General features: G+C 41.6%; 1 protein-coding gene across 16 annotated transcripts in view; it reads left to right on the top strand.

Moving 5' to 3' along the window:
* The window catches only part of STK33 (serine/threonine kinase 33), a 72,887-nt gene extending 47,578 nt beyond the window's left edge, over positions 1 to 25,309 (top strand). For all 16 annotated transcript variants that reach the window (XM_077321726.1, XM_077321724.1, XM_077321731.1 and 13 more), the window contains 9 exons: positions 825 to 963; positions 1,679 to 1,767; positions 5,267 to 5,351; positions 10,154 to 10,229; positions 13,701 to 13,813; positions 14,067 to 14,152; positions 19,407 to 19,655; positions 19,999 to 20,082; positions 24,460 to 25,309. In XM_077321726.1, coding sequence (XP_077177841.1) covers positions 825 to 963; positions 1,679 to 1,767; positions 5,267 to 5,351; positions 10,154 to 10,229; positions 13,701 to 13,813; positions 14,067 to 14,152; positions 19,407 to 19,655; positions 19,999 to 20,082; positions 24,460 to 24,642 — 1,104 coding nt within the window. In that variant the 3' untranslated portion in view covers positions 24,643 to 25,309. The remainder of the gene's footprint in view (positions 1 to 824; positions 964 to 1,678; positions 1,768 to 5,266; positions 5,352 to 10,153; positions 10,230 to 13,700; positions 13,814 to 14,066; positions 14,153 to 19,406; positions 19,656 to 19,998; positions 20,083 to 24,459) is intronic.
* Positions 25,310 to 26,307: the final 998 nt, after the last annotated feature.

The raw sequence follows: 26,307 nt of genomic DNA, 5'->3' as shown, positions 1-26,307 counted from the left end.
TTTTATTCTGCTGCCTTCATGTGTTGTAAGGGTTTTATGGTTTTTATGGGGTTTATTGTGGGGTTTGAAATTATGGGGTTATCCACCATAAGCCAGCAACAGGAATGGTGGGCTATAAGTCAAATTATAAATAACTAGTATCAAAGCCCATTTGGGCTTTGAAAGGGGCAGCAGGCAGGAGAGTGTGAGAGGGTGGGTGCAGCTCCCTTTGGGCTGCAAAGTGGGCTAAAGGGAGTGGAATGCTCCCCCCCCAACAGCAGCGACAGGGCTGCAGCTCAGGGAGGCTGCAAACTCCCCCACCGCCCCCTTGCAGCAGGAGCATACCTGCAGGCCGCAAAGGCCTGTTGCTGCCTCTCTCCTTGTGGGCGACAATGGAGGCCGCAGCCACAAGGCTTCTAGCAGGCAAGGAGGGAGGGTGGGAGCTGGAGGGGGAAGGCCAATGAGGATGGACCTGGATGGACAGGGCCCTGGACAGTCTCCTCCCAGGAGGCTGTTTCCCAAATATATAAGGGAGCGAAATAGTGTTAAGGATAAATACATTATTTAATAGGAAATTTGCCTTCGCTGTTTGAAGATCAACTAATAACCAATGTAAATTTTACTTTTTATATTTTAGACATTAATCTATAGACAGCTTGCTGATCATAAGCATAGGCAGGGGAATATAAGAATATATGATCATAAGCATAGGCAGGGGAATATAAGAAATATGTAAAAAGTTATATACAAAATGCTCTTAAAATTGAAATAATTGTAAGTTAAAGGTAATTAGTAATTGTTTTAATATTGCACATAATCGAAATATATTTTCTGTTCCATGTTAGCGAATGTACCTTGTAATGGAACTGTGTGAAGATGGAGAACTTAAAGAGATTCTTCACAGGAAAGGTCAATTCACAGAAAATGAAACAAGGCACATAATTCAGAGTCTTGCATCAGCAATAGCATATCTTCACAGAAGAGGTAAAGCTGTTTACCCTGTATTGTATTTAGCTTAGTAGTTTTCACATTTTTTAAATATCTGCTATTAGTGGTACCCTAGAAGATACCTTACTCCTTTAGTTGTTAAACAAGAGTATTTCGCAGCTGATATTTCACTCATTCTTACTCCTAGTAAACTTTTCTTTCTGCACAGTCCCATGGTTATCCTTTTTGGGTTAATACAGCAGAATTTACTCATCTCTTATCTTGATTTGTTGTAGAAGTGCTCACTTATTTTTTTCTCCATGCACTAAGAGGCTATTGCCTCTTTGGGGTTCTGATGTTCAGCTTTCCTCTGTGCTTATTATTGCTCATAAAAACAGACTAAATGGAACTGTATGTGTTGTTCTTTTGAATACAGCAAAAAGTTGAACTTTTTTGCTTATGTACTAATTTTACAACTTGGTTCTCTTAAAGCAAATTATGTGACAAATCACATTAGGTAATACCATGAAATCTATGAATACTTTTATATTTTTATCAGCAGCATGGATCAAAGTCTGTTCTGGTTTAGAATTTACAGACAATTTCTATTAAAAAAAATACAGCATCTACCTTGTACATTAACGTAGAATGAAATGCACTGAAAGTGTAGTTCATAAAATTACTCAGTCAAAAGAATTTAAAACATTTCTGTCAGAATATTTTCAATGCAATTGATAAATAACACTTTACTTTTTGTTCTCCATCTTGACAGATATTGTTCACAGAGATCTGAAATTGGAAAACATTTTAGTTAAAAGCAGTGATGTTGATGAAGAGAATGAAATGAAATTGAATATAAAGGTAAGTCCAGAAACTGCAGCACTTCCCGCAGTACTTTGGGGGTGGAGCTTGGGTTAGACTCAGGTATCAAAACCATCTCCTAGTAAATGCCTATTAGCTTTTGAACTGAGGCACTAAGTGGTGCAATCATACCAAAAAGAAAAGGTCTGAGGCAGGAACAACTGACAATAATGCAGGAGTTAAGTGCCATTGGTGACACTTCTTGTTGAGTGAAGAGTAGTATAGGTCATTACATTTTTTTTAATAGAGCTTATTGTACTTTTACTGCTGGATATAGTTTCAAGCCTTTAACAGCTGTAAGCCAAGAGGAACGTAATGATTTTGAATTATTCATACTGCCAGTTTAATTTAAAAGCTTTAGTAATTTTGAAAAACCTATCTCTGTATTCCTGATTTTAACATATCAGTTATATTCTGTTTTGTAGATTTGGGATATTATAAGTATTTACTAACTAAACACATTTAATACACCAAATGCTTATATTCATTTATTTGTATGGAAATAATGGGCCTTTCACAGTTGATCAATTATATATTGCATCATCTTTCTTACGATTTTTCTAGGAGTTACTGTGTGAGTTTTCTGTAATGTGCATACTGCCACCAACCTTTTCTTGCTTTTTGATTGCTCCTCAGTATGCACTTGCTTGAAAATGCACACAGAAACATATTGTTGAATCTGTGGCCGGGGTGTGTGTGGCAATCCTATGTAAGGATTTCTCCTCCAGGTCACTCCCTGCACCATCAATTCCAGGAATTGAATGTGTCAGTCATGGGTGGGGTACAACTGAGTGTGGCCATTTGGCTGGTTTACCACATGCCCAATGCTCCACCAAATGCCCTGCCAGCCCTGCTGGAGGTGGCAGCAGCCTGGACATTATAGTTCCCTAGATTATTAACCCTGGGGAACTTCAATGTCCATGCAGAGCTGCTGCCCTGCAGATATGGGCTGAACCTAGTGTCAGCCATGGTGACACAAGGACTTTCACAATTTGTTGTTGGCCCTGCCCACCAAGCAGGTCATACTTTGGACCTCATTTTCAGTGCAGGGCTGAATGTAGATCTGGTAGTGGCTACTGCCGTGTCATGGTCAGACCACTATGCCTGAAGGCTCGGCGAAGGCTGCCACCCCCCCCCCCCCACAGTTGGGTGCCAAGTATATTTTTCCTCACCCTCAGAGACTTATGGATCCAACTGGATTCCTGAATGCTCTGCAGGACCCAATGCCTTCTGGCACTTCTCTAAATGGTCTGGTCAGTGACTGGTATGACAGAATGCCGCTGCCATTGATGAAATAGCTCCCAGATGCCCTCTCTGCCCCCGTCTCAAATGGGGCCCCTGATATACCAAGGAGCTCTGCAAGAAGAAATGGGAACTGAGAAGACTAGAATGAGTTTGGAGGAAGACTTGCAATGAAGAATTGAGAACAGCTTATAGAGTGCAGATGAAAGCCTATGAGATGGCAGTGAAATCAGTGAAACACAACTTTTACTCAACTTCCATCGTGTCTGCACACTTATGCCCAGCACAGTTATTTAGGATAGTTCGATCCCTCACCACCCTAGATGAAGGGCAACAGAACAATAGCCAATTAGATATTAGCTGTGAGGCATTTGTAAGTGATTTCACAGACAAAATCCCGACTCTCTTCCGCAACCTCCCTCCAACCTTGGACACAGAAAATCAACTAGAGGCCCCTTGGCTGTCTCTGGAGAGCATTGAGTTACTTCAGATGACTATATTAGCTGGAGTGGACAGGATGCTAACAACAGTGAGGCCAACCACTTGCCCACTAGTTCCATGCCCATTATGGCTCCTAAAAACAATGGACATCAGAATAGGGGCCCCCCACTGAGAAATAATCAACCTCTCCCTCTCAACAAGATAATTCCCAGAAGGATTAAAAGAGGCAGTGGTGCGCCGGTTGCTGAGAAAATAATCTCTGTAATCACAGGAGCCTGACAACTACCGCCCTATTTCACACTTAGCGTTTCTGGGGTAGTTGGTTGAAAGCGCTGCTGTGGACTAAATATCAGAATTCCTGGAGGAAAAGTCAGCCCTTGACCCATTTCAGTCAGATTTCTGGTCTGGCCATGGGGTATAGACAGTACTAGTCACCCTGATGGATGACCTCCGCCACCAAGGCGGGTCAGTGCTGCTTGTACTATAAGGTCTTTTTGCAGAATTGGACACAGTTGATCATGAGCTTTAAGCTCACCTCCTTGCCGATGCCGGTATATGGGGGACAGCCCCCAAATGGCTGATCTCCTTCCTCCGGGGTCACGGACAGAGAGTAGCAATAGGAGAGAGGGTATCTAGCCATCATCAGCTCACATGTGGAGTCCCATAGGGAGCAGTCCTTTTTCCTATCTCATTTAACACCTTCATGCGCCCTCTTGCTCAGCTGGTACGGAGGTTTGGGCTAGGTTGCCAACAATAAGCAGATGACACCCAGCTCTTCCTCTTAATGTACGACTGCCCCGATTCTTCCCCAGAATCCTAAGCCAGATGCCTGGAAGCAGTGATGATGTGCCTCAAATAGAATCATCTGAAGCTCGACCCTTTAAAGATGGTGGACCTGTGGCTGGGTAGGAAGGGACCAAGCGAAGAAGCACGCCTACCCAACCTGGACAGGTTGCCACTGTTGGTAGTTCACTCCACCAGAAACCTGGGTGTGATCTTTGATGCCTCCCTCTCCATGGAGGCACAGATTATGAGAGTAGTGTGACAGGCCTTTTACCACCTACGCCATGCCAAGCTACTAGCGCCCTACTTGGCCCCAGAATACCTAGCCACAGTGGTTAGGAGTGCGGACTTCTAATCTGGCAAGCCAGGTTAGAGCCTGCACTCCCCAGCTGGGTGACCTTGGCTTGCTACCGCACTGATAGAGCTGTTTTGACCGAGCAGTAATATCAGGGCTCTCTCAGCCTCACCTGCCTCACAGAGTGTCTGTGGTGGGTAGAGGAAAGGGAAAATGACTGTAAGCTGCTTTGAGACTCTTTTGGGTAGAGAAAAGCAGCATATAAGAAACAACTCTTCTACTACCTCTAATGCTCAGTACTTTCCAGCTAGAATCTAGTACTTCCCAGTTGGCTTGTTAACTAATGGCCACATAATAAGCCTAATACAACATAATAAAAATAGCTGTCGTTTTTATTTAATGGCTTTGCTTCAGACTGTATTGCAGGATGTAAAGCAGTGTATGCTTAGCTCAAACATCATAAAAAGCTTTCTACCATAATGTATGCTGAAGTGTTGGTGCAATTTGCAAAGTAAGGATTAAAGTTGTTTAAAACTAGACTATGAATATGTATGGGAGGTTTGGTATAGGGTGTTGTCTGCTTAAGGTGCAGAACTTGTTATATGTGATCATTTGAGAAATCTAGTCAAGTTCTGTTAGCTCTCACAAAAGTGGTTTTGCTATGAACAGTGAACTCTTAAGTGCTGCAACTACATATGAGTAGGGAATTTTCCAGACAGCTGAGTTCTGTTTTTGCAGGTGACTGATTTTGGTTTAGCGGTACAAAAGGTGGGTGGAAGTGAAAGTATGTTCCAGTCTACCTGTGGGACTCCTATCTACATGGGTAAGTCAAGCACTTCATGTGATGTATTCCTATTGAGTCTCATTGCTCAAAAAATGTTTAGTTTTATAGCTCACCATGAATGACATGGTAATGCTCATTTATTTAGGCTCACATACAGTCTACTAGTCTTGGAAAGTAACTATGACTCATTGTTTCAGGATTTTAAATAAATGCTGTAATAAACAGTTTTGAAATAACTTTACCAATGTAGGCCTTCTTAAAACTTCAATCAGCAGCTGAATAATTTATTTTGTATGTCAAGAAAGTTAATTCCTTTGAGTTCACTCTGCCCCATCTCAAATCACTCTGCCCCATCTCAAATCACCTATATGCTTCTGTTAAGCAGAAAAACTGGGTTAAGTCTAATGTACTGCTGGCAGAAGAACCATAGAGAAAATAAAAGTATCCCAATCAGTGTTGGGAGGTTTCCTAATATATTTCTGGAGTCCTCCCCCCCAAAAAGCCCCACCCATATACAATTTCTGCAGTTTTCTTGAGTCTTTAATTTAATCAGATTTATAGTTTAAATTATTTGATGTAGATTGTTGTTTGTTCTGTTTAGTAAATATGAGGGTGAGGGTTGGCTTGAAAGGTGAATTTGACTACTCCTTTTATGACTTCAAGGGGTATTCTCAAAACTGCATGTTTTTTGTTCTGTCACAGAATTGTATTGTCGTTTCCACCATGTTTTACATCATAAAGCTCAGGGAAGGACGGTATAGAAATATAAATAAATAATACATAAATAAATTCCAATATATTTATATTTATTTTATATGTGCATTTATTCTCCACCCTCTGTCTAGAAACTCAGGGCAGATTACTACAAAATAAAATATAATACAAAAATAGAAATTTAAGTTCAATTAAATAAGTTTTTAAACATTTATTAAAACAAAAATTAAAAACTACATGCCCAGTTTCCTCTGTTATATGGGAAAAGAAGAAAGAGGTCATGCAAACCCTTTAGTTGGAGTCTAATTTGACAGATTCTGATAGGGAAACCAGTGGATTTTAGATGTTATTTCAGACCTCAACCATAGGCCTGGTGGAACAACTCCAGATTGCAAATCCTGTAGAACCATATTAGGTGCCTCAGGATGCTGATCTTATTCAGTAGAGCATTCTTACCAGGACAGGGCCAGGGCCAAAAATCCTCTGGCCCTGGTTGAGGCCAATTTAATCTCCTTTGGGCCGGATGATATGCAAATGTTGTTCTATATCCCAGCAGAGGAGAGGTTATTTAGTGGGAGGGGTACTGGCTTTAAATGTGCTGTTATTACTGTAAACTGCTCTGCTTGTGGGGAGGGATGATATAGAAATCAAATAAATAATAAATAATATTAAGCATAGATGGGACATACAAGAGAACAATTGGATACAAATTATTTTAAAAAAACAAACCTGTCATATGGGTGACCAAAATATTGAGCTGGTTAACTCTTTCAGATGTCTAGGATCCTTTTTCCAGAAGTCTGTTCATAATCTCTTCGTCAGTGGACTATAAACTACAAGACACTTGTAAAATCAGAGTCCAGTAGCACCCTTAAGACCAACAAAGATTTATTCAGGGCGTGAGCTTTCGAGTGCAAGCGCTCTTCGTCAGACTAAGAACTGACCATCATAACAGTAGGAATATATAAGCAAAAGTTAATCTTGTTACATTAGTAAACTGTGTCACAGCATCCAAACACAGCCATATGATTACTCTCTGCCAAACCAGCCAATCAATCCCCTGGAACCCATTTGTAGTTCACAGGGACATATCAGAAATAAAACTGTCAAAGCCAGTGATCCATGGCTCACACCCTACTATTTACTGCCCGGCCCCATCTGTCTCCATACCAGTGTGAAACTTTCTTACAAGTAGAAGCTAAGCTGGCAGCTATCTTGTCCTGGGACCAGAAAGTAGAATTCAAAATTACATTACATATTACTAACAGTCACATAATCCCAATTAAAATAAATTGTGAGGAATGTAGGTCTTCCTGCATTTATTTGATAAAGAGGGGTCTGTCTGGTGAACCCTCCATAAAAATAAGAAGGCCAAAATAATGCAAGTCTATTGGAGAAAATGTTGGGTCCATGGTAACATGGCCAAAATTACTCTTGTACAAAACTATTTTGAGTTAACATGTCTTGTTCTTCTCATTGACGGCAGACATTGGTGTCAGTTATTGATAGAATTCATAAATGGTTTAAGTGTATTAGAAAGGCATTCTTTCCTTCCATAAATGTTGGTACATTGACATTGCAATCCTATCTAAGGTTACTCCAGTCCAATGGGCTTAGAGTAGAGTTACTCTGTATAGGACTGCACAGTAATGGTAGAACTCTATGCACACTTGAATCAGAGTTACATTTATTATAATGGGACTGCCATCTGATTAAAGAGGCATAGTACTAAACTCCTAAATAAAACAAAACATAACCTGGGATGATGGCCATTGTTTTAGTAGAATCAATCCCCAAACTATTAAACTGTTAATTAAAACTGGAATTGAAGATGTGGCTTAGTATCATCAGTTCTTCAAGAATCTTTATTTTCTCTATGCTTGTGTTTTTTTCCAAGTCAAGACATGGGATAGGCAGCTGCTTCTATGATCTGACAAGATGTAAATTGCACAGAACATTTACAGCACTCTGGTTTTAAACTTTGCCTGCTGTGGTCCTTGAAGGGAGTTATACTAAAATCTCCTATGATCAGATTGATTGCATTTGTGGCACACTAACAATAAAAGATATTTTCAAATGGGTAGTCGTGTTGGTCTGAAGTAGCACAACTAACAAAGAGTCTGACAAAGAGTGCTTGCACTCGAAAGCTCATACCCTGAATAAATCTTTGTAGGTCTTAAAGGTGCTATTGGACTCTGATTTTAATAAAAGATATTGTCCATTATCTGTGTTTTCAATCACGCTGTTTCTAGTTCTTGTAATCTGATCTGCTAACAAGAATAGCATTTCCAGATGATTTCATCGACATATACATTTCATTGAATAACTAAGAAGTATGTTTATATATACATGGCTATATTTGCAATGGCTACTAGAAAAAGTAGAGATGATCTATGAAGCTGAAAGCTAATGTAATATGATTAGACCACTGGTTTTAGAAGTCACAGATGTATTATAAAGCACCGGTAGGTTAAAATGCAATTTTAAAACAGTCTTTCTGCATGGTTTGTACTGCAAACATACATCGAGAACCTGTTACTGGTACATTTAGAACTGACGTTCTATATTGATATGGTCACCAGCATTACCATGGCTGGAAAAAGAACCAGAAGAGGCAGTGTCACAAATGTCTGCTGTCCATTTCCCTTGCCTATCCTGTTCTTTTCCAACCACCATATCTCTCCCTATCCACACCATGTTGATCATGGGACCATCCCCCTCATCATTCTGTTCCCCCAAACATATCCCCATCCAGCAGGTGAGACAAAGACTGATTATCAGTGTTAAAGACAACAATTCGGATGCCATTTTCATCTAGATAGGACAAACAGTGACCAGCTATCACCTGGCTCTGGAAAATACAGAATTACAAAGCATAGACAACAAAAAGGCATACCCTGTCCTCTGTCCTGCATAACGATGATGGCCCAGCCTCAGGAGACAGGATTCTGCAACCCAGTGGAGCTTCACATATGGGTTTTTGGAATCCATCTGTTTTAGAATTGCTAGTCTGGCCACTGGTGGAGGGTGAGGGGGAAGGGTTGCCAGATCCAGATTGAGAAACTCTTGGAGATTTGGGGGTGGAACCTGGGGCAGACAGGAACCTCAGTGGGATAGAATGCCATACAGTCCACCCTCCAAAGCATCCATTTTCTCCAGCAGAATTGATCCCTGTAGTCTGGAGATGAGTTGTAATTCCAGGGAATCCCCAGGTCCCACCTGGAAGCTGGCATCTCTGTCTGGTCTCCATGCTCATCCTGTTCTGCATGGAAGCACTAACAATAGGAGAATGACATGAAAAAACACTTTAATGAACATATTTGAATTTGTTCCTAGATTGGTGAGACCAACACTCAGTTTTGTATCCAAGTTTAGGATTATGTTTAGAAGCCATTACACTTTCTCTGACTGATCTATGTCACAGGGTTGTTCTGAATACAAAAACTGGTATGGAGAAAATCATGTGTGCTACCTTGAACAGGAACAAAAGGCAGGATGAAATCAAATAATAATGCATTTTGCAGTTATCAAGATTTTCTAGTCCAAAATTATAGAATCATAGAGTTGGAAGGGGCCATATAAGCCATCTAGTCCAACTCCTTGCTCTACGCAGGATCAGCCTAAAGCATCCATGATATATGCCCAGCCACTGCTTGAAGATTTTCCAGTTATATATTGTGTGACAATAATGTTGATAATTAGTTTATATATTTTACCTCATTTGTAAGTTAATGTTGTACTTTTTAGGATTTGTCTTAGATGGCCTGTCTTTAAAGCTAGTCCACAGCCTTTTTCATTACAGTGTACTTTTTTCAGAAGGAAATGTTTTCATTTGGTAGTGTCATGAAGTATAAGTATTTTGCAATCAGTATTTTGTAAGCAATGTTTTCACAGTTTACAGGTAGGGAAACCACAATTAGCTAAATGCACAATGTTATTATCCCTAAGTGATCAAAGTGAGGACACATGAAATGTTAAGGGCTGTACATTATTCATCTCCGTATCTGCTGCTGTCCTTTTTCCTTTGGGAGGACTAAAGTAAATCTCATCAGCACATGCTTCATTTTTAAGCATTTAAAAGAAAATATCTGTATTATTAATACTATTTTTTTCTGCTTGGTTGGCAGCTCCAGAAGTTATCAGTGCACATGACTACAGCCAGCAATGTGATGTTTGGAGCATTGGTGTCATTATGTATATGCTGTATGTAGCTTTTATATATTTATATGCAATGTAAATTTCCTTCTGAAGAAAAATAGTTTTCATTAGTTATTTTTAAATCAAAAGTCATTGCTTGGCTCAGGTCTGAATAAAGTAAAATTATTCAGTGTTTATTTAGAAGGTCTATTAAGAAGGAAGTCCTATTTTATCCATTGGGGCTTACTCTCAGGTATCCTTATAGACACTTTCAAGTGTTCTCAGCATCACAATTTTAGATTGTGTGTGTCTAGACCAGCGGTAGTCAAACTGCGGCCCTCCAGATGTCCATGGACTACAATTCCCACGAGCCTGTCAGCGTTTGCTGGCAGGGGCTCATGGGAATTGTAGTCCATGGACATCTGGAGGGCTGCAGTTTGACTACCCCTGGTCTAGACAGTGTGATAAAGAATACTCCTGATAAGTTCCCTTGGAGGCGCTTTTCCTTGAAGAAAAATATGGATTATGAAAATATGTTCTATTTTGCGTACTGAATATTTGACAACAATAGTAATTGTTTGCTGTGGATGTCAATGCAAAAGTACAGGCTTTATTAATAATTCTACTTGGACAACTTTAATCTGCTTCCAGAATTGAGTGTATTTACAGATGATGTTCTGCTTGCTATTCCAATATTTCACTACTTTATTTTGGTTTAGTATATGATGTAGCAAACATTTCAATTAAATAAAAAATATCAAAAGTTGCAAGTAAAAATTTCAAAAATCAGGTTTTGTGTTTGTCCTCTCCACTCACCCCCAATTTGGCTTTTGTATCTATCAATTTCTAGTTAATAATACTACTTGAATTTAGGCCTTTCAGTAAAGAAAACAAAATGTCAAAATAATTTGGGACAAATGATGTGGAGACATTTTTTTCCCCTTTTGCTGCAATTAGTTTAGAGTGTTGCTCTTGGCTGAGGGATGCTGAGGAAGGAGAGAAAATATGTTTGCAGCCTGGTGAAATGCAGTCTGCTTCCTCCCCCATGCTGTTCTAGGCTCAGAATGCAACCTGGGACCAAACTCAACAGGGAAGATATTATACTTCCTCTAAACTGTGTGAGGTTTAGAGCTTAGGTTAGCAAGCACCAACCATATCCCATTTTTGCTCTGACAAAGTGCAAATGAGGGAAGAAATGAAGAATGTGTACCATTAGAATAAGCCTTTTCCCAAAAGTCGATTTGATAAGGGATGGAGGAAAAAAGTACTGATGGTGAGCTCTGAGTAGTCACCCTCCTCATTCACCCATTTTCATAACCCATCCATTCTGTTATATTGTATAACATAATGTAGCCTGCCCAGTTTTATTGCTTGTCTTTTAATTTTTTTGTTCATACATTGTGAACTGCATACTTTTTAATAATGCAGCAGTACTACTTATATGACTGTAGTTTACAGGATTTAAATAGCCACTGCAGAAATTATACTTATACAGTATAGCACAGTTGACTGTATTATAAATTAGACTGGAATAACTAAAGAACTTGATGGATCATTAAAAATTCCAAGCTGTTTCTGCAGTCAGAACAATTCATAGGCCTTGTAAAAAAGAGGACAGTGAATTGTTATGATTGTAGTCACAGCTCATGATTCCTGATCTTTTATCTTAACCATTAGTGGCTCTTATATTTGTTAAAGAGCCATGTAGGCAGTCCTATCCAAACGCGCCCAGTCCGGATTGGCCCGGTCCCCGGAGTGCCTGTCTCCATCAGCCAGCTGAGCGGGCCAATCCGGATGCAACCAGCAAAGCTGGGTGCTTACGGATTGGGAAGGCCCCTGCAGCCATTGGCTGCAGCCGCCGCTCCTGCTCTGCCAGGCCCTTCCCCAGTGGCTGCTGTATCACCCGGACACCACACAGACAACGTACCATCCCGTGAGACCTCCCGCCGCTTACCGCCCCTGCGCCAAGTCCCCGCTGCAGCCGGCGTGCCTCCCCCAACCAGCCTTCTATCTCAGCATGGCCATCCACCCCCGCGATCTGCCCTCTCCCCCCTCCACTTACCTGGGTCTTGCCTTCTCAGCCCAAGCTGCCACTCTCCGTCAATGCGCCCGGTGGCAGGGCCCACTCCATGGTCCCTTGGCCCGGGAGGCCCTTTGGCCATGTTGCACATGTGCTGAAATGCCTCCCAAGGCCAAGGGGCCTCTCTCTGCTGGTGCGCCTGGCCACCCAGCGGTGGGGGCTGTCCACAGCCCCTTGCCCCAGGAGGCCCCTCCCCCACGTCACGCATGTGCCGGAAGGCCTCCCCGGGGCCGCTCTCTGCTCTCTGCTGAGGCCGCTCTCTGCTGGTGTGCCTGGCCCCTTTGGCTTGGGGGGGGGCCTTCCTCGGCATCAGAGACATGCCAAGAGGCCTCGCCGGGCCAAGGGGCCACTTTCTGCCAGTGCGACTGCCGGAGTAGGGCCTCTCCGTGGCCCCTTGCCTCGGGGGGGGGCTTCTGCTGTGGCGCTGCTGTGGCAGCAGGCCTTCCCGGCCCAAGGGCCTGCTCTCCTCTGTTGTGCCCGGCAGCAGGGGCCTCTTCGCAGCCCCTTGCCCTGGGATGACCTTCCACTGGCGCTTTTACACCTGGGAGGCCTGCACTCCCCCAGATGCCACTCTACCACAACCCAGCTATTTAGGATGACTAGGCAAGGTAAGCAGGGGCAGGTTCTCCCTGCCATTCTCCTTGCACCTTCTCTTATTATAAAGCCCATTTTTCATAAATGGGCTTTGCTGCTAGTGTATATATAAAATGTTTATCGTCCTGCCGACAATGTGATGTACATCTTATTGGCCCTCCCTGGGGAACATGCTCCATGGTGGCCACATTATCCACCCGAGCCTCCTGGCCATGGGGAGAGCTCCAGAGACCTTCTGGACCAACTCGCTGCCTGGCCCTATGTCCCTCAACTGAGGAACTAAGGACTTTGTAACCCAAATACCATCCTCTGGAGCAGTGGTCCCCAACCTTTTTATCACCGGGGACCACTCAACGCTTGACAATTTTACTGAGGCCCGGTGGGGGGGGGGGTAGTTTACTCTTCTACTCTCAACCACTGCCCTAACGCTCTCTGATCGCTATAGTAATGTTTAAACACCCCTTCAAAATAAGATACAGACATGCCACAACAATGAACATAAGGAACATTTTATTTTCATGGAAATTTTAACTCATGACAATGACAAATCAATGGGAACCCTGAGCTTGTTTCTCTGCAACAAGATAGTCCCATCTGGGAGTGATGGGAGACAATGACACCCGAAGTGTGTTGTAAAGGGCCGGGGGGGGGGGGAGAAGGCGTCCTTCGGGGCCCACCTCTAATTAGTCGATGGACCACATGTGGTCCACGGCCCACAGGTTGGGGATCGTTACTCTGGAGGATGCAGAAAAATGGATAGTGAAAATATAATGCTAAAATGAAAAAAGGTAGAATGCAGAAACCTAAAGGAGAGGTAAGACAGTCGAAGTAGAATATAAAATGGCTTTTCTGCTTCACAATAGGTTGTGTGGTGAACCACCTTTTCTAGCAAGCTCAGAAGAAAAACTTTTTGAAATTATAAAGAAAGGAGACCTTCACTATGAACATTCAGTCTGGAAATCAGTCAGTGAGGCTGGTAAGTAGAAAATGTATGACAAAACAAAGGACAACAGTACCAGTCAGAAACACAGCAAATGTGTTTTAAAACCTTTCTTCTACCATTAAGGAATGTTTTCTTTTAAATGCAAAATTTATATGAAAAAAAAGTTTGCAAAGCTGATGACATATTAGTATTAGATGTAAAATATTCTCTCGTGGACTGATACACTATGAGACAACTGGAAAAATGTATTTGTTGTGACTAACAGAAATAATGTCTCTCTCTATAGCCAAACACGTGTTGCAGCTGCTTCTGAAAGTAGATCCTGCCCACAGAATCACCGCTAATGAACTGCTTGATAACCAATGGATAACAGTAAGTTTCCTTTACATTTCATAAAATCATTTTTACCATGTATAAAATGAATGCTTACCTGTGAGATTCAGATGCAGTATAACTGCTTGTCCAGAGGTTCAGTACATTATAAACGTTATGCTAAGCAGAGTTATAATGAAAAAAGGACAAATGTCGTTGCTGATTTAGGGTTACAAACTAGTTAGAAAAAATGCCCTGATAGTGGTGTATTTGTTTATGTCCTTTGCTTTTTGCACGGTTGTAAGTAAAAACAAACAAACATAATGTTCTTTTACTTCAACTATTTTTTCAAAAGATGACCACATAGATAAGGTTTTGCTCCTGGCCGTATCCCTGACTTAAAGGATTGTGCCCAAGTATCAGAATTTATTGTTTTAAGAGTTGGTTCGACTGAAGCAGAGAGCTGTAAAAGCAAAAAGTAGATGCTTGCAGTTGATGTACAGTTGAATTGACAGCCTGCTATACTAAATGACTCTGGGAGCCTCTTTAGTAAGAAACGTGTTTGATTTTGTTAGGAAGTACAAATAGATTGTATTTGGTCTTCAGTAGTAAGTACGTCTGTATATAAATTATCTCCATTGTTTATTAAGGCATTCTTTGGAAGCCTGATTTTCAGATGTGCTGAGAACCATGCTCTGTAGTGTAAATTATGGTACTAAACCCCACTGAATGTCTGGGTAGTAGTTTGGGCTTCAGACTTTTATCTTGGCAGCCTTAATGATTTCACAGTGTCCAGATGCATAGTGTGGAAAGTGCTTTATCATGTAGAGGCTTCTTCTGTGTTTTTTAAAAAACCTCCTTGGTGACAAATGGCACACAAGACTTTTAATGCATATGGAACTGAACTCTCCCATCAGGAGACTATAATGACTTGTTCTGAAAAGATGTGGCAGATACCATAATTCTACACAATTAGAGATGACATTTTTAAAGAATCTGGCACACCGCATTGCAAATAAATAATCAATGACAGAAGAATGGAAATGCATGTGATTTTATGTGTACCTTTGATTATTTGTGTTTCTGGTATTTGTTCTCAGTCTTTTAACTGCAGCTAGTTGCAGTTGCAGGGAGTTGTTGGCTAACGATATGTTTCAAAAGAAAGAGGACCCTATGCTAAAATCTTAAATGCAGCCAAATATTTGTGGCAAAAGTTTCCATTTATAGCTGCTCCTGGGATAAAGAACAAAGGCCATTTTGTAAGGTTGAGGCTTATTACGTGGGACTGTAGTAAGGGTAGAGTGGCATTTTTGTGACTGTGGGAAAGGTCTTAGAGTGATGCAGCATCCACCCCATCCAGGCTCCCTCCAACTCTAAATCCACTGAAGTTAATGCTTAGGATTGTACTGTCCATTTCTTTGTTTGGTCAGTTGGTGCTATTTACCAAAAACCAACCTTATGCATAAAATCAGCTAGTAGACATATGCCAAGATTGGTGGTACTAGTTCTTGATTTCTAGATGTTTTTGAATACAATACAAGATTATTACCAAATGATTGTAGGGGTTTGTCCTTGGAATGCTGGGATATCTGCTGCTGTTAAACAGGAGTTAATGTACAAAAAGGTTTGGAGTTCATGGAACATACTATTGCTTAACAGGTATTTTTTGCTATTTCTAATTGAGTAATCCACTTTCATCCTCAGTTACTTCATTGTTGTTTCCTTTTGTTCTTCCCTTACACTGAGCACAAACCTGTGCTCTCTTGAATAAATACTCTTCTCTAGTGGGGAGTGTTCCAACACAAGTTGCAAACCCGTTTTGCAGATATTTCCTCTTGATATTAATGACTTTCTTCATACATATGGCAAAAGATGATTTTTAAGTGTTAGAAACCACTATGAGAGTTTTAATCAGAAAGAAGTATAGAAATATAGTATAATAATAATAATTTCTTTTGCCACTGCAACTTCTCCAGACCTTATTTTCTATAGAGTTTCTCCAACAACCTTTATTCTGCTCTGGGTGCTGTGGTGTGGGAGTGTTGCCATTCAGAACAACCATCTACTAGAGAGCACAGAGTGGAAAATGTGTTCCTGACATATGCTGGGTGCCACATGATGGAAGGGCATACTGCTTCATTTTGTGTCTTGATTCTCACTGTGACACGCACTCCCTTAAAATCTGAACAGAAAAGCCTTGAAGGAAAGACAAAAGAAAATGAAACAATCTAAAAGGCAACCAATTAGTAATCCTCCACTTTCCCCACAATTAGCACCAGATGCTAGCCAATTAAACTCAACAGGTGTTCAAATGAGGCAATATAGACAATTAACTTAAGTGGTTCCACTTTCTTAAAAACTGTCAGAACACAACCACCCTTCCATTTCATGTGCTATTTAAGCATTTGTAGCTCTTTAAAACATAGGGGTTTTTTCCTTGAGGCCACAACCCAGCCTCTTATTTTGTAGGTGCGATTTTGTGCACTTAGAAATTTAATTACCTGAATGTGCTTGCAAATAAGGTAGCTATTTGGATGTCTGCAACATCAATTTGTCTACAGTTAATTACAGATGTAAATTTGCAGCTGCAAAATTGGAGTCCACATCTGAAAATCATTCTATAAATTCAGAAGGTCTTGGGATACGTTATCCTAATTTATGTAAAATTAATTCTTCGTTTGTATGCCCTTCATATGCCAATGTCCCCCTCCCCCCAAATTCCATATAGATGCCTCATGCTATAGGAAGTCAAATGATGAAATTAAAGAGTTTTAATTGAGACAATGCAAGCCATTGTCGCTACAGAGGACCTCATCCTCGTCATTTTATGCTGAATCCCAGTGACTTAGGTGGATCTGGCCTGTATTTGAAGCATTATCATACTACATAGAAAATCTTCATATTGAAAGGATGTCTTCGCATGTTATTTTATGCATATATGTTCAAACTTTTAAAACACTCATTTCTGGATTTTTTTAAAAGAATGAAGCATATATATATATTTAAAGTCTTTAAAAAACCCCAAAATACAGGGCCATTTCGCACGGCTTCAAAGTAGCAGAATGGTTGCTATTTGGAAACGCTACTAATTTGCCATAACCCACGACGTCGTAGACAATCTGCAACAATCCTGAAACCAATCAGCAAAAAGCGCTTCGTTGTGGCTCTTTCAGGGGAATCCAGAAAAGTGGATTCACCCTCCGGATAGCGATACACTCCTGCAACCAATCTGCAACAGTAGCGCTAAAGACCTGTGCGTTACCATTGTTGCTGGTTCTTCAAAGTCCCTCCCCCTGGCTCTCTCCTCCAAACTTCCGGCGAAGCGATCGCCATTTTTTTTTCTCCGAGCGAGCGGGGATAAACGCACCGGCGAGCCTCTTTCTGTTTAGAGGCTTCCCTGGCTTCAGTCCTTCACCTTTAGTCACTAAGCACAAACCACTGAAAAGCCCGTTTGCTGAAATAAAGTCCCTTTATTTTTTACAAATAAATTCAGCCGAAAATCGTGCCCGTGAGAGGGGGGGGGATTTTTTTTTTATCACTCGAGGCAGCGTGCAAACGATCATACAATCAAACGACAGCTCACATTAGGCAGCTGGATGGGTCTCTCCGTAGCAACGAATCTACCTAGATTTGTTGCTATGGGTCGTTTTTTTTTTTTTTTAAAAACCTTCCTTAAAGGGAAAGGGGCTGTTTGGGAGCATGCTAACGGCTGCCCATTGGCTGCTTGACGGCCAGGGGCGGGACGAGCTTGGCAATAGCGCTTCCTTTCTAGCGATTTCTGCCGAGACCGGAAGCCTGTGGGAAACGCTAAAAAACGCAACTGATTCCACTACAAAGGCAGGTATGCATAACGACGAATTCCACTATTTTAAATGGTGATTTTTCATTCCGCAAACAATTTGCAACAAAGATCCCTGTGCGAAAAGGCCCACAGAATTGATTCTTCATGGCAACTCCCTTGCACATTGCCTTCTGTATTTATTATCTGACAACTGGCTGAACAGGATGGTATTTATACAGAATTACTCTTAGCCAAAGGCTTTAGGAGTGACTGGTCCAGAACAAAATCCTCACTCCATGTGGTAGGTTAGTCTGAAAGTGTTGGATTGTCCAGATCTTCCAGATCCTGGTTGAACTGCTATCCCAGCAACAAAATTAATATGCCTAACTAATGAAAAGCAATCACTGCCCAAACTCCCAATATTGTACCCCAACCAATAAACAAAGAGACTGAGTGAATGGGAAAGCTTTCATTTTGCACCTATAAGTAGGGTAACTGGTTGCCTGGTGTATGAAAACTTTTTAAAGATGAGGTGCCATAACAGAAGAACCCCTGTCCCTGGCAGTCTTCTGCCAAACTTCGGGGGGGGGGGGGTAAAGAGCCGGCCCAGTATCCTAATTGGTGAGCAAGTTCATATAGGAGCAAGAGTCCCTTTAAATAGGTTGAACAATTTTGGCATGAAGGTGATAAACAGCGTTTTGAATTGTGCTCAGAAACAAATAGGTATCCAGGGCCTATAGCTCTTTTAATATTGGCAAGGTATGTTCCCTGTCAACATGTGGATGCCACAATTATACTAATAGTCGTTTCTGACAGCAGCATGACATGGAATGTGTTGCAAAGGCCCAGTCTAATCTCGGTATGATAAGAGCATGGATGGTCAGGTCATTTATTTATTCATTCATTCATTCCGTTTATATACTGCCCCTCACTATAATGCATAATGAAAATCCATTGCATGGTGATACTACTTGTACCCAAGATCAGTTCCATATTACTTGGCAGAGGGGCTGGCTATTGAAAACTCCGCCCCCTCATCTGCTGCCACCACGACTACTGCCAACCTCTCTCTCATGGCCTTTTCCCAGCACATGCATTTCCCGTGTTCACAAGCCCTCCTGCTGCCTGCCTGCATGGCACATGTATTATCCAGTGCCACCACAGAATAGGCAAACAGTTAGTGTGTGGCGATGGCAGTGGCAGTAAGTGAAGGTATTTCTTGCCTATTCACCCCCCCCACACACACACACACACCCTGAGGGAAACAGATGTGCAGATGTTAGAATGAGCTCACATATTCGTGAGTTGTGAAAAGAAATATGAGAACGTCAACATGTGGTCCATTGTATTTATTCTTATCGGATGCAATTTACCTAAAGTTTAAGTAAATAATAAATCCCAATAGATTTTCTCCCTAATAGATTTTCTTTAGACTGCCTGCCTTCTTTTGTTTTGTTTTCTGATTTGTAATTGGACCAACATACTATTAGCAACATACTATTACTCAAAAATAAAATGAATATTACTGTTTAGGGTGAAACTGACATCCAGAGACCCTGTAATGTTCTTGAACTGATGAAAAAGTGGAATAGCAGCTGCGGTGCTGAAACTGGAGAAGTATGCTTGATTGCAGATGACCTGAATGGTGCATCAGGCAGCGCTCGACAAGAAGAAAGCCGTGAAGGCCAAGAGAGTCCTGTTAGTATCAATGGCAACTCAGAGGCTGGGGCAGAAACAGAGACAGAAAGTGGAAGCAGCAAATCCTCCACACCCACAAAACAGGTAACAATTAACCTGATATTTGTACAATGAAAAAAAATTCAAATTCAAAAACTAAATATAGGGCCTATTCAATAGATATTTTTAGGGTGCTCAGTAGTGGTTTTATGTCATTTTAGTGACTTCTTGTATTTCTGTATTGTTAAATTATGTGATTTTTGTAGTAATATTTGTATTCTGCCTCAAGCAGGACCCTGAAAAGGCACTATATACATTTCCTAAGAAAATAAAATAGACCAGTACTGTCTAGGCCAAGATCTGAGTAAGGGCAGTCAGATTGATTTTGTCACAGAGAACATATTCTTTATGCTTGAACTCTCCAGGTTAACTTTTGTTCTTTCTTCAGGTTAAGAAGAAAAAAAGTCACACCAATGCTTTACCAAATGGGACACTTAAGAAGAAAAGTTCCTCTCTCAAGTCATGTTCCAGTGTAAGCATTTTTTTTTAAAAACAACCACTTTATATTAAATACAATATCTCACGTTTCTGTTAGATAATGCCAGGTGGTTAACTCAGTATGAATAAAGTGGAAATAATAGTAGCAATATTAGATCAAGGAAGAGGAACCTGTCTGACCACCATGGTCTTTGGATGCCCTGCTTTGTGTGCCCCAAACCTCTGAATCCAAAAAGGGCCTTCTCAGCCATGACACCAAAGCTCTGGATCTCTGTCCCCACATTGATTCCTCTTCTGTTGCTGTGTTTCACCAGCAAATTATTTTTTGTTGTTTTCTTTGGCATTTCCTCCTCAACCCCTCTTTTATAAGGAATTTTTTAGTTTGTAGATATTTTAATTTGGCTTTTTTATTGTCTTAATTATTATGTGTGTTTAGGAAGAGCGTTAATTTAAATGGTTTAAAATGTGATTTGATCATATATCTTTTAAGTCAGCAGTCACATTGGTGTCCCTTCTAAGGGCAGAAAGGTGAGATACAAATTTTGTAAATTGATAAAATCAGAGGACAAAATAGCAATGTCTGAAAAACAGCACAACCAAAAGACAAAACGTTACATAATTTACTAATTCTCAAATGCTTTCTGGAAACAAAGATGCCAGTAGGTGTGAGAAAAGAAAATCCTGTGTAATGGATCAGTCAATATAATAATATATGCAGATGTTGATTGGTTGTGCCTGGCCTCAGCCAAATGCCTCGTAGAAGAGCGCCCTTTTGCAGGCCCTGCGGAACTGTTTTAGCTCCATCAGGGCCCCACAGATGGGGGCCAGAACAGAGAAGGCTCTGGCCCTGGTCAAGGCCAGGAGGACTTATTTAGGGCCAGGGATCATTAGCTGGTTGGTGGCGGTGGAGCATAGAGTTCTTTTGGGGGCATAGGCAGGGTGGCGGTCCCTCAAGTACACTGGGCCCTGACTGCGTTTCACCTTGAATTACTAGAACCTTTAACCTGATCTGGAATTCAACTGGCAACCATTGCAATTGATGAAGGATGGGCCGGATGTGGGATCTCCACAGTGTCGCTGTGAGAAGCCTGGCTGCTGTGTTTTGGACCAGTTGCAGTTTCCGGGTCAAGGCTAAGGGCAGGCCTGCATAGAGCAAATAGCAGAAATCCAGTCTGGAGGTGACTGTCTCATGGATCACTGTTGATAGGTGTTCCAGGGCCAGGTAGGGCGCTAGTAGCTTGGCATAGCGGAGATGGTAGAATGCCAGCCGTGCTACCTTCATGACCTGGGCTTCCATTGTGAGGGAAGCATCCAGGATCACACCCAGGTTCCTGGCAGAGTGAGCCGTAGTAAGCTCTATGCCATACAGGGTGGGCAGGCGCGCTTCTTCGCATTGGCCCTTCTTACCCAGCCACAGGACCTCTGTCTTTGAAGGATTGAGCTTCAGGCGACTCTGCTTGAGCCATCCTGTCACTGCTTCCAGGCAGCTGGCTAATGCTTCTGGGGGGGGGGGGTTCAGGATGGCCATCCATCAGGAGGAAGAGTTGGGTGTCATCTGCGTACTGATGACAACCCAACCCAAACTTCCGTACCAGTTGTGAAAGAGAGCGCATGAAAATGTTTAACAGGATAGGGGAGAGGACCGCCCCTTGTGGTACTCCACAAGTGAGTAGTCGGTGGTTTGATGTTTTCTTTCCTATTGCAACCCTCTGTCCATGAACCTGAATGAAGGAGATCAGCTATTGGAGGGCTGTCCCTCGTATTCCGGCGTCGATGAGGTGGCGAGCTAATAGCTTATGGTCGACTGTGTCAACCATCCAGATCTGCGCCAAAAATAAGATCCAAGGTGTGGCCTGCTTGATGGGTGGGGCCAACAACAAACTGCAAGAGCCCTAATGTTGCCATGGTTGACACTAGGTCCTGCCCAGTTCTGGAGGACAGCATCTCAGCATGGATGTTAAAGTCTCCCAGAACTAATAATCTGGGGAACTGTAGCCTCCAGGCCGCCACTGCCTCCAGCAGGGCTGGCATGGCATCTGGCTGTGCACTGGCTGCGTGTTACACTAGCCATGCTCTCGGTTGATCTCCATCCGAGACCAACACATTCAATACCTGGTATTGTCGGCACAAGAAGGGCTCTATTATATATAAACTAATAAATAATAGTCACTACTTTAATCACATGGGAGCACATTCATTTGGGACACTCAGGATCTGCAGTCACAGTGGAAGTTATTTTAGACACAAGTTTTTAACCGTAGTGAAGAACAATTATACTGAGGAAGCTCGGTTGATCGAAACGTCTGCAATTTTTTTTTCTGTTAAAACCAAAGTTTCTCCAAGCAAACAGTCTTGGTTTTTATTATGAATATAAGAAGAGTCTTCAAGAAAATCATAAAACCTGAAGTTATGCATAGGCTTTATTATATTTACTCTGGTTCATTACATGGGATTTTCAAATTTGGATTTTCAAATCCAAATCCTCAGCTCTGTCAGCTCTGACAGTATGGTAACACAGAAGAGGACCCCAGTTGAAGATCTAAGGTCATTTCCGAACAGTGGCCAAAATGGAAACCAGCGGACGGCATTGCAAAGGTGGCAGACCTCCCCCCCTCCCGCAAGCCCAAGCTGCCGTTGCAGCATCGCCTGAGCTGCTTAAGCCTTGTAGCTTGGGCTCACTGGAGGGAAGGGGCTGAGGGCCTGGTACTCCCGCCTCCACTGGCCTTTCCATCTCTTGAGAAGAGGTGGTGGGCAGCTGGAGGCAGGCTGGGAAGGCTGCACAGAGGTAGGAATGCGTAAGAAAATTATGCTTTTTGCAATGATGGGAAGTGGGGGGTTAGTCTGCCAGCCTTGTTTGGCAGGTAATGGAGGGAGGAAAGTGGGGCTAAAGCACATTGCCCCCTTCAAACCTCCTTCCCGCTGTTTGTAGTCAGGTGACTTGCTGAGGGATAGCGCTTTTTAGGTTGGTGAATCCACTTTTTGGGATTCACCAGCTCGTGCTTTAAAATGGCAAATGTAGTGGGTGGCCAGATGCAGGAGGTTGGCGACGTCATGTGGAGCAGCCAGAATATAGCGTCTTCCGATGACACTAAATTTATGGCATGCAGAGAAGCCCTAAGATAACAGTTCAGAACTCATGAGAGGAAAAGGTCTTCCATACCTCCTAGTCCTAATCCATTTAACACTTTAAAAGTCATCAGTTTAGAAGCTATTGAACTGTGGTTATATAGTTTCCACGACAGGGTTTGGTAAAGACTCTGGTCACTGCATTCTGAATCAATAGAAGTTTTCAGGTGCTTTACAAAAGCAGCCCACACAAAGTGTGTTACCAAATAGGTCTCTAATCTACACTTCTTAATTAACCATCAGTTAAGACAGCAGTGCCTTTACAAGGGCACTGTAGAAACTTCTGTGGTTGCCACTGGACTCACATTCAGGCTGAATCTTATATGTATACATATGATTCAGAAAGTCATTTGGGAATGCCCCATTTCCCATAGTAGTGCAGAAGTTTAGTACAAAACTGTCATAGTGAAAATAATGACATTGGTGATATAGTTAATTTTTATACAAAAAATTCTTTGAAAAGATGCTTGTTGAATATTTTAACTGTGATGGCCTTTCACCATAAAGACAAAGTTATATAGCTGTAACTGTATTCATAGGTAGTCCCATTGCTGGCAGTCTTCAAGCAAAGGTTGGTTACATACTTTAGGATGCTTTAGGATGCTTTGGGCTGATCCTGCATTGAGCAGGGGGTTGGACTAGATGGCCTGTATGGCCCCTTCCAACTCTATGATTTCAGAGAGACCTACCTGCTCTATCTGGGTCATGTTAGAAAGTACTGCGGGTGAATCACAAGCTTCTGTATAGCTAATACCTGAAAATATGCAACTGGTAACTGGAAGTTACCAGATCTGTATTGCCCTAATGGGAATTGAGCTATTTCCAATGTCCATATAAAGCATCTATGAAGAATCTCGCTCACACATACAGCAGCTAGAGGTAAGACAAGCCTAGCTGTGGGCCCAGTGGTGCCCTACGTGCTGAGAAGGCACTTGCATGCAGTGGACGGCTCATTTCTGAACCAGCTTGTACAACTAGCCTTAACTGAAGTACTCTGAAGGATTTTTAGGATTAGATTTATACTAAGGAGACTCTTGACTTCACAGAGGATAACTGTTAGACAAGTGCATATGCTTACACATTCAACATGAGTGCTGTCCACTAGTCACGAGAGGGAAGCATCCATTTCAAGAGGCTGCTCTTGATGCTGAAGTTTGTACTAAGAAATTCCATTCTGCCAAGCTTATGTTGCTATGGTCCTAGTGAATACCATATTGCTTACCCTTGTCGTAGTCTTCCCCTTTGTTAATATATAATGTTAATATATAGTGATTTTTTTTTAAAGTCACAGATTAGTGGATCTGGGTCAGTGTCTCCTGGGGTGAATTCAAAACAGAGTCAGGAAAGTCAAGAAAAGAAAATGGATGTAGAAAAGGCTTCTCTTTCTTCGAGTCAAGGATCATTAATCAGAAATACATCGAAAACATCAACCACTAGTGGCCTACGCAAAACCAAAAAGAAATCCTAGGGAAGATCCATCTACTCCAAATGGCATTCTTACGAAGTACCTATTGGTAGTGCCAAAATGTGGCAACTGTATCCAAAGGACCAAGTGTGTCTTGAACGGTTAAGCCTATTTTGTTGTTCTGAGATCCAAAACTATCAAAAGAGCTCTAGCTTCATGGTAGTGCTGATAAATGTTCTAATGCAGTGTGAATTCCTAACCTGTATGAGGGCATCCACTGAGTATTGCTTTCTGAGCACAGAACTGTCTAAAAATTTCTTTTATAAAATTTACTGTGGAGTTACAAGCATCATTGACATGAATAGTTCACTTCTCCGAGTGCACTTTCTGTGTTTTACCTGAGGTTGTTTAATATTGTCACAAAGATTTGTGAAGTGGGGGCGGGGGTGGGAAATAAGAAGCCACAATATGTAGTGGCTGTGGGTTATTTTTTATAACACTGTGTATTTTGCACTTGTAAGAAATCCTAGGGTAGGCTCTTGCTTTTCAGCTTGCTGTAGGCTTTATAACTCATGTACCAAGGTCAATGAGACTTGTTCCAGATGCGTTTATGTCACTGTAGATTTCTTAAACAACTTATTTTTAAGAACAGTGAGCATTACTCAGGCATTCTTCTTGCTGCTAATTTTTTGTGTATTGATTTAAATAAAAATAACCTGAATAACTTTAACTTACAAGTAAATCTTAATTTTTAAAGAGATGGGTTGTGTTGCTAAAGGAAAGGTCAACATTTATTTTAAAATTTTCTTTTGGAAAATAATTCTTTTATTTCATAACAGTATGCTTAGAAACACACACCTGACACATTTTTTAACCATAGTAAGGCCAGCTTTGTGTAGTGGTTAGGAGTGCAGACTTCTAATCTGGCGAGCCGGGTTTAATTCTGTGCCCCCCCCCCCACATGCAACCAGCTGGGTGACCTTGGGCTCGCCACAGCACTGATAAGGCTGTTCTGACCTAGCAGTGATATCAGCACTCTCTCAGCCCCACCTACCTCACAGGGTGTCTGTTGTGGGGAGGGGAAAGGGAAGGCGAATGTAAGCCGCTTTGAGACTCCGGGTAGAGAAAAGCAGCAGATAAGAACCAACTCTTATTATTATTGGGCTAATTATTTCTGTAGCATTCAGATTCAAATAGTTACATAATATTTCATACAAAGGTTTTTATATTATTTTGCACAATCTTGCTGAAAGTCATCCTGAATGCATTGTGCGTATATAGAAACCTTCAGTGCCTCAATAAAGCTACTGGTTGCATAGCAGAGATTGGAGCACCCCTGCCTCCTCCTTCCCAGGTTTTATATGTTCTGATAAATAATCTGATTTCCAAGTAGGAGCTGGTAATAGAGATTTTGGCCAATGTCTAGTTGAAACATTATTCCATATGAAACCATAATGGTGTACCATAGATGAAGAATTTAATAATCATTTTTAAGCTTGAGACAGAATGACTACCATGAGTTTTGTAGAATATTCTACTGACATTCCAAAGCATTTAACATGGACTACTCAGTTTATTCTACAGAATTTTTCGTGAAGTATATGGCTCAGGTTATTTTCAGCAAATCCCTGTTCCAGATACTAGACCTGATCGTCTCTCTGTCTTGATATGAAACGGACAGAGATTCCCTTAGAAAGTCCGGCCAGCTTTCTGATTTCCTTGACAGTG

Source organism: Paroedura picta, chromosome 2 (genome assembly GCF_049243985.1).
Source record: "Paroedura picta isolate Pp20150507F chromosome 2, Ppicta_v3.0, whole genome shotgun sequence".
Classification (NCBI taxonomy): Eukaryota; Metazoa; Chordata; class Lepidosauria; order Squamata; family Gekkonidae; genus Paroedura; species Paroedura picta.
Note: the sequence above shows the minus strand (reverse complement) of the source record. Positions and strands in the feature narration are given on the sequence as shown.